The sequence below is a fragment of the Rhipicephalus microplus genome, chromosome 8 (genome assembly GCF_043290135.1).
Source record: "Rhipicephalus microplus isolate Deutch F79 chromosome 8, USDA_Rmic, whole genome shotgun sequence".
Lineage (NCBI taxonomy): Eukaryota > Metazoa > Arthropoda > Arachnida > Ixodida > Ixodidae > Rhipicephalus > Rhipicephalus microplus.
Genome location: NC_134707.1, coordinates 71,836,734 through 71,848,538, shown reverse-complemented (window position 1 = coordinate 71,848,538; position 11,805 = coordinate 71,836,734). Strand labels below are relative to the sequence as shown.

General features: G+C 40.9%; 1 protein-coding gene across 3 annotated transcripts in view; it reads left to right on the top strand.

Moving 5' to 3' along the window:
- Window positions 1-4,766: 4,766 nt before the first annotated feature.
- The window catches only part of LOC119165873 (uncharacterized), a 38,880-nt gene continuing 31,841 nt past the window's right edge, over window positions 4,767-11,805 (top strand). Inside the window, exons 1-2 of one of the 3 annotated variants that reach the window (XM_075872103.1) lie at window positions 4,767-4,915; window positions 5,807-5,931. In XM_075872103.1, coding sequence (XP_075728218.1) covers window positions 4,827-4,915; window positions 5,807-5,931 — 214 coding nt within the window. In that variant the 5' untranslated portion in view covers window positions 4,767-4,826. The remainder of the gene's footprint in view (window positions 4,916-5,806; window positions 5,932-11,805) is intronic. The other 2 variants (XM_075872104.1, XM_075872105.1) reach the window with 2 other exon arrangements.

Here is an 11,805-nt window from a genome sequence, read left to right as displayed (position 1 = left end):
GAATATAAAGCTTAGGCAATACCGAGCGTTGAAAGGAAACCAAACATCACAAATGATACGAAAACACAAAACGACGGCTTACCACTCACTCTCGACGTCACATAAATTTAGCTTCAGCGTCAGCTTAACTTGCCTTAACGTTGCTTCGTCGTGTGAGTGTGGTCATGTTTGGGCCGGTTTATGATGTGTTGGTACCCGTTACTGTTGTTCCGTTTTAAGTTTTCCTCTTTCAATTGTGTGACATACATCAGAAGTCTCCTTATAGAGCCGTGTACAGGCAGATTGTGAACTGGTCAGGCTAATTTGTGAGTTGGATGTATCTAAGGGACGAAGACACCGGTGGCGGGAGACATGGGACTCGCTGTCTGTAAGCACTGTATCATCAGCTACAATTGAAACCAGTGATACTGACTCTAAATAAAAGTTAGAGGTCATCTTTCTACTTTAGAAATCAATGTTTCCATAGTCGAAGTCACGAAGAAATAGACAATTGTGGATTCTTTGCTTTTTCTGCAAAATATAAGAGGGGGCACCCATCTACAGAGTGCTAAATGAGTTCGCAATGATGTTTCTGGCCTGCTTTTGATCTGTTAGATGCCGCATTCGTTTTGAAATGAGAAAATGCATTTATTTTTTATATATACCTAAATAAAGTTATTGCTTCTGACACTTGGTAGTGAACTAATACCATATGGCAATAAATTATTGCATTATGCCAAAGAAAATTTGTTATTTTCTACTTTTTCCGAAACTCAAGAAAAAAAAAACGTGAGAAAAAGCTTTTTTCGACTGCTCAATATTTCCGTAAATTTTGCATCTCTAGTTGTGGCACAAAAGACCTCTTTTTACGCGATCTTTCAGAGTTCACCTATTGCCACATCGAAGTTTCTCTTCACGTAATTTAAGCTGCCGTTTTTCAACACGAGTGCTTTGGCACATAATTGACGTGGATATAAACAGGCATAAAGTGAAAAAGTATTACTTTGGGGAGTAAGGAATGATTCCTGACACAAGGAAATAGGTTTTTTTTAGTTTCAACGAGTGTCACGTTTAAAGGGTACTTTAACGGCAGCGAGTTCGTACGCGAGAGAGTGCTATATTTCTGGCGTTCACTGTTCTTCTTCTAAGCTTCTTATTCTCCTGGGCACTTATTTTTTTTCTAATACACTTGGAATGTAAGCACAAACGGTTGAGTAAGTGAGGAGATTACATTTTTCGGCTACACGCTTTCGGATGCGCTTGCGCTGCCGAGAAAACAAAGCGTGATCAGTTCATTGCACAAAAAAGTCATCTGAGACCAGGACGAGTGATCATCCTGGCCTCAGATGCATAAAAAAGAATGGTAGGCGACGATTCACGACAGATACTATTCATATATTGAGCAATCGAGAGCTTATTTCATCCTGATGTCACGTGAACGAAAGGCTGGCATCAGTTCATAACTCGCTTCTTGCTCGTATTTTCAGAGGTGCCTTAGGAACCCTTTATTTAGCGGGAGGCGTACGTGATTTGTTAAGGAATAAATTTAAATACAATACTTACGGCCGCATCGATCACCGTTGTTCATTCTTATGACTTACACATACCTTCCAGGTCACTCGCAATGTCGCAGAAGCAATTCATTATGTCGTGTATGACACCAAGCGGAAATATATACCCAGTATGAGTCATTATGATGTCATAAGAGTACACATACTCCGCCAACACTTTGAACGGGATAACTTTAGCACTTCCGTTTGAAAGCACGCGTTATAAAACAGCTCTAAAATATTTTTGCAAATATCTTGACACCTTTAGCATATTGCCATATTGAACGATACGGGACACTTGGGTGGATGCTGTTTTGCAACTTGTAATAGAACAAAACAACGCCTCAGTTTTAATTATTAAGGCAGCATAAACCATTGCTCACCATTCATTGGTTTGAGCATGCGCGAGAAGTGAATTCATTTTGTGCAAATTACGAAAGATCAACTTCTTATTTCAGTTCTTTCTACAGGCACAACTGCCCTTTCAAAATAGCAATCATGCTGCTGTATCGCAACAAGGAAACATTTATTTCTTGAATTTGTCTGAATACCACGCTGCTGCCCAACACTTGGCATAAGAACAAAAAAAAACATTGTTCATTTCGTTATGAAAAAATATTCGCCGACGGGAGACCATCCTGTAAGTTGTTTTCGTAAAGGGCACGAGATTTCTGGTCAAGTAGAGAAATATTTGTTTCCCATTCCTGAAATAGTTGACTATTATGCTGCCATAGTTTCAGACGCTCTCTGGGACGCCCTTCCTTCAGAATTTTAAGTGTGATGTCGCTAATGAACAAAAATGAATCAACTGTTAAGGCTGGACATTTGCTTCCATGCCTAATGTGCGCAAACAAAGGTGAGAGAATAACAATTTCTGAGGGGCTAAAATGTGTAATAATATGCTTTAGGCGTAGTAGGGGCTCCGTTTTGGTCCACTGAATCTCTTCCTGTAAGGTTTTCTAAAGTGTGTCTTATAATTTACTTTTAGCACTGCCAATTTATGTCCACCACACTATCTTTAGTCATTAATATCAGATTTATTTCCTTTAGGTAATATGACGCTTTGTTTTGCATAACAGGATACTTGCTTAAACTAAATTGTCTAAAAGTATTTTCCTGGTTGCCTAAACGGTCGTAAAATTATATTTTCTGAATGATAGGTATACATGATATATGCTCTCAACGAAACTTGAGTAACAATTGATCTACCTTTCTTCATTTTTGTTAAGCATCCCTCTTTACTATTCTCTGAAATAATTTAGGCCGTAAGCCATCCAGAGAAGATATTACGCGCTGTAGCTGTCATTTCAATATTTTACAGGAATGACATGTGTGCCAGCAGAAAAAGAAACCGACAAGTATGGTACCGAACACATTGTACATATGGTAAGAAAAGCTGAAATGGTAAACTCAAAGTGGATATCTTTTAAATGGGGCGTATAAAGTCATTGCGCGTCATCTTTAAGGTCAGCATAGTTACACCGCAATTGAGCCCTGGTTGTTGAGAAGAATGTAATCACTTTTGCTGCTCTTTGACTGACACGCACCATGACGCACGAAGGCGTGGCTACCTTTTGAGAAACGTTCGAGCAAGAAGATACTAACGAAACTAACCACATCTGAAAATATTTCGGACAGTTCAAATATCGCTTTTATAATTTTGATAGCACGAACGTGATATACAGGGTGTCCCAGGTAGCATTAGCCAAAGTTTAAAAATACGCCGGCAAACGCCTTTACGACGCGACCAAATGCATGTTGCTCACCATTTCCTGGTGTTAGATTATTTTTGGTGTTCTCAAATATTGTTTATTTAGATATCTTTAATTAATTAGCTATTCAAAAAAAACGAACGCCCCGCCGCAGTGGTCTAATGGCTAAGGTACTCGGCTGCTGACCCGCACGTCGCGGGTTCAAATCCCGGCTGCGGCGGCTGCATTTCCGATGGAGGCGGAAATGTCGTAGGCCCGTGTGCTCAGATTTGGGTGCACGTTAAAGAACCCCAGGTGGTCTAAATTTCCGGAGCCCTCCACTACGGCGTCTCTCATAATCATATAGTGGTTTTGGGACGTTAAACCCCACATATCAATCAATCAAGCTCAAAGAAAAAAAGTTGAGATAGCTTCGCAATAGTGGAACCAAACGTAGAGAAACTATAGCGCTGAACAGCTTTTTTTCCCTCCTCTATTTTTCAGGTATGTCCTGTTTTCTTTCAAAGTTGTTTTGTGTATTTGTCTTTTTTTCTATATAAGCTTGTTTTTATTCCTCTGTCTCGCTTTTTTTCTTTCTTTGTGTTACTTACACACATCATCTTATTCAATTTTTACACCTGCTTTTGCCACTTAAGTGCCCAGCACCTAATTTAATCATCAAGTCACTTGAAGAACATGAGAACGAAGGCTACTTTACGGTTTGAGTGCGCGCTCAATATGTTGCAATCTACCATGCCCTCCGTAGTTTTGCCTGCCATAATATCACCATCAATGTTCTCGAATGACAAGACGAAGAAGCCTTTTGTTCTGTCGCGAGCACGCGATCAGGACGCTACGCTCTAATTATGATAGCGAGCATTCTCATACTCTTTTTTCAATTATTGGCTTTTTCTTTCTTTCTCTCTCTCCTCTCTCTCTCTCTATATATATATATATAAATATATATAGCAATCATGCTATATATATATATATACAATGAGTTACTGTATATATATATATATATATATATATATTTACAGTTAAATAGTCTAAAGCTACTTTGTGGTGTTTGTAAATCCAAAAGCATTTAACTTAAAGATCCTGACGCCCAGTTCTTGGCCGATCCTCTTTGTGGGTGTGCACCAGTGTTCCAAGGACCATCATCATCATGTGCTTTTGCTTGCAATACACCAAACAAAAAATACCAGAGCATAGGCAAGCCCGGCCCCTTAAAGTGCTGCACCCTGTCAGAAATTGTGCTGGCCATTGGTTCTATTTCCTCCTATTTGACTTCCGTTAACCATAACCTTGGGCACACAATGCTTATTCAATGAAGATCAATTGCTTCGAAATGATGAGAGACCACATGATTTGATGCAGGAATGAAATTTCAAGGAAAACAATTAGTCAGTAGTCAAACTTAGCTGACACCTACTGAAGCGTGTGATACAGATATTGATTGTGTCATTGTTCAAGGACGAGGGAGCATAATAAGTTGTGGACTTTACGAATGATCTTGTTTCTATTATCTATATTATATATTCGCCATTAGGGTTTTAACAGCCCCACGCAGACATAACATATATTGTCGCTCTGCCTACAGTGCATGCTCGACATTGTCATCAAAGTGTCTACTATATCGCTGTTACTGACTTCAGAGTACTTCCTTTGCTCTTGGCCGTGGTCAATGAAATAGTAAGCCTAAATAAGTTTTTTTGTAATAGAAAAAGGTTTCAAGAAAGCGTTCACGCCTTTTTTTAACATGTTATGGCTTAGAAGCTATTGTAAAGCCAGAGGATCGGTTGGTCAATTTGGAGCACATATGGCTCTCAGAAACATCTAGTTGTATCGCAGCACTAGGCAGTGTAATAGTTGTTTCCCAACACCCTAAATAGCTTAGACATATGTGGCTTCAAGGAACAAAACATCCATGTTTTCAGGGCTTAAAAAAGAGAAACATTGATTCAGATATAAGAAAACTGAGCATTGATAACTTGTAGATTTCTAAACTGGTAAACAAAGTTTTTAACAAAAGGAATAACGTGATTTCAGTGCACGAAATGCAATATATGGCACTATTACGGCATATAACCTGTTCAACAAAGTATATTTGTCATTATTGAACCACTGTAAATAGGCGGCAATTCAAGGACTTATGAGAAAGCATAGAACGTAGCATTTACTTCACTCCAATTATTAGATAGGAAATCCTTAATTGTTTTAACCTGTGCACAATCTAGCAACCTAAAGCCAGACTGACATAGGTAAAAGGCTTAACTCGGGGTGATGCTGTTGAGCACTGGTAGTGAGTATCACACAACGGAACCGAAAATATCGACATGATTTATGTGCATACCGCTGTCATGTGTTATTCATGTGTATACTCGGAACCTTACAATTATTACGTTTTGTTTTCGTTTGTTAGTTTAAGACAATAAATTCACAATACATTGTGCGTAAATGATCAGGATAACTAAGTTAGCAAACACAATGCCACTGAAGTACGTGTTACTGTGTGCTTGCTATATATACGCTAACGAGCGCACATTGTCACCGCAAGGGTTTACGATTGTAATTATTCGCCAGCTTTCTTTTCAGGTACAAAACAAGCATGGAGGTGTTTTCTCAAGTCATTCGACTTTTGTTTTATTCATCACTTTTTATCTTGGCATTGCACCCAAACCGGGTAAAATCGATCAAAATTAAGAAAGGTATGAATTTTGTCATTTTATTGTCACAACAGTTACACTAACCGCAGGCATAGTGTATCAGAAACTAATAAAAAAACGATTTGGAAAATTGTTAATTTCTGCGCATCGCAGAAACCTTATTAAAATGCCACTGCGTCACTCAGATATGTTGAATTAAGTGCATTGGTCTTGCATTTTTGTAAGAATAATAAATTATTATTCCAAAGGGGCAGTGACAGCTGCAGTGCTTTTCTCAAGCGGCACACTCTCATCGAGTCCACATGTACCTGGAATAGAATAGAAAAACTCTGTTTTTCTCCTAGGAACGTAGGGATTGGCAGGCAATACCTGCCGGTGGCTTTGTGGGTCGGCTGGGTTGCTCGTCGGCGAGATGAGAGCCTTTGAGGGACATCCCCACTTGTTTGAAGTAGATTCCGGATCAGCGTTTCTACACTCTCAGAACGTGTGTGCGAGTGTCGCCCTGCATCCACATGAGGAGCATGTGTGGCTGTGGTACACGTCAGGATAGAATACGTGAAGCTTGACAAGGTTTTGGTACGTATGCGTTCGTAATAAGCGTTAGCCTAGAGCCTGCGGTCTGTCAAGTTCGGGATATGGGGGTGGATTCAGTTGGCGCTCAAGCTAAAGGGTTTTGGGATGTCGTTCTACGTAATGGGTGCATTTCGATTGGTCTCTAGCTCAGCGAGATGGTGTTGCCCAGTGGCGGCGTAGTCGGGTAAGTGCACGCTCTGCGTCATGGGCGATCTCCTGGAGGTTCGACGAGGCCTCCGACACCCAGTCAAGAGGGGTGGGAAACCACGTGACAGTGTGGTGTTTCAGGATATTCAGGTGGGTGCTATAGAGGGCAGGTTGTAGACGACGTCACGTTCGAAGGATTTGATTGTAGGTCTGAAGTTGTTCTAGTTAGGTCGCTTTAGTTATAGCCCCTGAATTTTTCATCGAAGCGTTGAAAACAGCCACTGGTTAGTTCATAGAGTTGCACTGCACTCCCAGCCCATCGCAATAAACACTTCAGTTTTTGAAATTACGCATTTTTAAAATAAAAAACACACACTGCATAACACTCACGTATTGATGTTGCGCCTCAGATACGAGTAATATTCGTTTTCTGATTGACAGTGTTGACAAGCATGAGCACAGTGACCACATAAAGATGGGCTTTGAGCACAGGCGGAAACTTTTGCCAGGTGCCTGATTGCTTAGTCAGACACCCAAGGAGAGAAGTATATTTTCGCGTTGAAGTATTTCAAAAAAGACTATCCTCTTTATAATTTCTCTTTCGTTCAGACACACCTCCAGACAGAACAAAATATACTGGGTCCTAATACTCAGCCTAATCGGGCTGCATGCGGGCGAGAACGTACGAAAATTCAGGCATTCGTGCTTTAGAAGCCTCTGACTGCCTCCAGAATATTCAGATACGTGTCAGTATCGACTACATAAAATTGAGATATATTGTGAGGCTGTTATAATAAGGTGAAATGAAAATAAAAATTCGGTGACAAGAAATATGCATAAGCAATAACAATGATGAAGTCATTACATGCTCAGATTTCGTTATGCTGTAGAAAACAAAATAAAACTTTGTTTATATTTTTAAAACAAAGTTGAACGCGTATTCTCATGCTTTACTGTAGATATCATCAATAGACGATGAACTTCTGCCAGCCATACTACATTAGCCCTGTACTTATTCGCGTAAGATATGGTGCTTCGTCAGATATAGACGCCGCCTAGCAGTAGCGTCGGAAAGCATGACCTTGTGGAAAACCCAGGCCAGACGGCGGCACCATATCATCGGCAGAGGGCTTTTTTCTGCATATGTCTTGTTTTCTGAGGAGCTTAAGAGACCCTAGGATATTTATGTTTATGTATCTCCGTAATTTATACTAAAGAAACACATCAACCAATTTTTAGGTATTCATGTTGTGTCTCAGATATGCGTAATATTTGTTTTTTTTGGTCGTCAATATTCACAGGTATGAGCAAAGCCGCCATATTCCATATGACGGACCGTTCAGCGTGTGCTTAAACTTTGGCTGGGTGGCTGAATTGTTCGACAGAGATGCGAAAGGACGTGCAAGATTTCCCAAAGGCATCATATGTGCGAAAGACGCAATATATAGCTAGAGCTGCAGGTGATACTACCAGCCTACTGATGGAAATGATTTAGTTCACTTTCAGGCCAAGGCCACTTGTAGAGTAGTGCACATTCCATTTCTTGCGGAAGTTAGCAGATAGCCCATACCCATGGGTGCGCTTTGTGATTATAACACGAAAATCATGTCGCCCGAGGCGGCTGCATTTTCGTACACTTGTTCGGCCGAGTGAGCCCAGTTGACTTAGGTGCTAGGCTTTCTTTATAAAGCATACCAGTATGTTGCTATAATATTCGTGCGTTGCCCCTGCGACAAAACAGTGACATTGTAAACGTTGACAAAAAGTAACATTGTAACTCTCGCCACTACCATGGCGAGAGTTACCGTAGCCTACCCTACAATTAGAAAGTATATGACGTGAACCGATACATTATCCTGCCTCGTGTTGTAATCCACAGTGCAGAATTTTACACTTTAGAAGATGCTGGTCTAGCTGTAGTAGAATACACTAGGGTACGCAGCCTGGAGTAATTTTTTTTAATGTTATATTTTAAGTATTTGAAAAACTTTATTCTCAAAGGGCGATCGCTGAGAAGTGCGAACGAAAATATTATATTTTAAAACAAAAGCTAGATTTAAATTGGAGGAACAAAAACGGCAGTGCTTAGTAAATAATATTCAACATAAAATTACTAGTGTGGTGTTCAACACCACAATAGTATATGAAAAAAGCGTAGTGCAGCACTCAAAAGATTTTCCCAATCTGACGTTTTTTAACGTGCACTGACCCATCACATGGGCATCTAGCATTACACCTCCATAGAAATGCGGCCACCGTGCTCAGGGCTGAACCCATCACCTGCACGCCAGCAGCCGAGCACTGCAATTGTTACGCCACCGCGGTCGACTAGTAATATACGACAGGAATTCATCAACAGACAAAGTAGAGGGGTATATTAGAAGTAATTTGAATGTTAATGTGAAGAAAAAACAGTGGACAAAAAGTTGCCACCGGCAGGGACCTAGTCTGCGACCCTGTAATAACTAAAGCCCTTTAATTACGAATAACGCATCCGATGTTCTACCAGTGAGCTACAATTGCGGCCATTCTCCTGTCCACTTCAAAGGGAAATAAGGTGGGACCATGAGTCAGCGCCACCTGTTACCATTACGGCGAGTGAGGTACGCTGTTTTTCACCTGCTTGGCTTCCGTGATCCTGTTAGGAGATGGCAGCTGACTAATATTATCTCGCATACCACCTCCAGGTAGTCTGCTAGAAAGAGACGCTTGCTATGAATGAAGGAAAGGGTAATTTCACGGGATTGTTTTCTTTGTTAGATGCAATATATGTGAAAAAACAGACAAGAATGCCATGAAAAGTACAGAGGACGTTATTAGAGGTAAATGTGACGTAATTAAGTTGACGGAAATGTGGATGTAAAGATAACTTGCCAACGACAGCGACCGAACCTGTGAACATTGAATAACGCACCCGATGCTTTACAACTCAGCTGAGGTTGTCTTTATCCTACTGTTCACTGTATAGGGTATATAGAGCGATGACCCTATAGAACGCTCACTAACTCTAACACATTTAAATGCACATATATACCCTATAAAGTGAATGAGGTGAAGACAGAAACCATAACTCAGTGGTAGAGTATCGGATGCATTATTGTATGCGATGCAGCCTATAGCGAAGCTAGATCAGGTGTGCGTGATCAGCCTTACAGCGCATGTGCAACAGCTGCCCCAACCACTGCTAGAACATGCTCACGCATTAGTGAGTTCTTGCCTGTGTAAGGGGATGGGTAAGACGCTGTTGCCTTTCCCCCTTACACTCTCTCAGTAATCATGGAATGGCATCGGAGAACGATATTATGCAGACGCGCGATGAACGAACGCACTGTATCCTAGTTAAAACGTGTTGGCATGCGCTAACCCGTTCGACCCTTTGTAAGTCGCTGTGGACAATGTGGTGGCCTCTCCCTCTTACACTCTCTCAACAATCACGTGATGGCCTCGGGGAACGAGATATTTCAGATGCGCGATAAATCAACGCGTCAGCACGCCTATTGCGTTTGGCATTGCGTAAGTGGCTGTGGAAAAGGTTGTTGCTTCTCCCCAACGCTGACTAAATTTAGTCGGCGTTGCTCTCCCTCTTACACTCTCTCAGCGATCACGTGATGGCGTCGGGGTACGACATTCATCAGACTCGCGATAAACCCACGCGCTTCCGCGTTGCGTGTAGATGAACCCGCGTGGCGTGCTACTTCTAGGACCAGTCAACAGGATCCGGAACGCGCAGAATACGCACGCGCATTTTTCTTGCACGTGACCGACCTTTTTCAACGCGCAGTGACGTCAACTCAGCCATCGGTGACGTGACGTAGAACGCCACTCGTCGGTCGGTCTTAACCAGGTATCAAATAAAGAGTAACTTAGTCAACGTCACCGATCGCCGAGTTGACGCCACTGCTTGTGGAAGAAGGTTGGTGAGACGTACGAAAGTTGCGAGAGCTTTTCCTGCGCGTTCCGGAGCCTGTTGACTGGCCCTTTCAGGAATGCAGAACAAGGAGGGTTAAAAAATGGTTCAGACGAGTAACAACAACAGAAACTACAGCGAATTGATGTTGTACTCCAATTGAAAGCACGCGTTGACATCGGGCAAAGTGCCCGCAATAAACAAAACTTCAAGATCACCCAGACGCTGCGTTGTATGCTACTCTTAATTCTTTTAGTGGTAGATGGTGTAATTCTTCTACGGTCGCAAGTTAAGCGCCTTCCGGTGGTAAGTCATAGTTTCATCCACTTTTCTTTTTTTATTTACACAACAAATGCTTTCAATAACTTCCTCTATGCTACCCAGGCATTATTGTGTGATATTTTTAATTAAAATGGCGTCTAATCAAAAGCAAGCACTTAAATGTAAAATTTCCTTTATTAATGAGACAAAGAGTTTTTATGGCTTGCAATTTTTGAACACAATGTGCAACACATATCAAAATTTGTCTTCAGTTTCACTACAATTCTACAAGTATATTTTTTATTGAAGTACACGTTTGAGCATCCTCAGATTTCAACACGCACCCCAAATTCCCATATGCAAGCAGTCGGGGGGGGGGGGGTATACAGCGGTTTGGCTGTTTCTTCAAAGACGTGCACAATTGCCAAACCTTACAATATAAAGTGTGACAGCTTACTGCTTACAACATAAATTTATGCCTTTTTACTCACAGCAAGTGGTTAAAGAACGCATTTTTGGCAGTTGGTCGATTCTAGTTAACTTTAGTGCATTCAAAATACCTGCCCCTTAGCGTATAGAACGTGGGCTAGAAAGAAAGATAACTAAGTCGTAGTTCTTCTTGTAAAAATATTATTAATAAAGAATTCACTTTTATAATGTTGTTCAATGAGAATTATTTACTGTTTTCTAAAATGTGCAGAAACATGCAGCGGAAATTTTCCCTGTCTGTTTGCAAATTTAGCTGAACTGCAACAAAAAATTGGGGAAGCCTTAAGCTTCGCCTTCAAAATTTGAACACGATATTGAAATCCTGTCCCTATTGTGTACTAGAACCACTTGATTCATGCTTTTTAACGGCGAACCTCCTCAGGCTATGGGTCGTTCCTTCCTTTGTTGTAGTAGTAGTAGTAGTAGTAGTAGTAGTAGTTGTTGTTGTTGTTCATGTTGTATTAGTAGTATGTAGCCACATCAAGTTTATGAATTGCTCAATAGATATATACTTTTGCGTGTATGTCCGTGAAAAATTT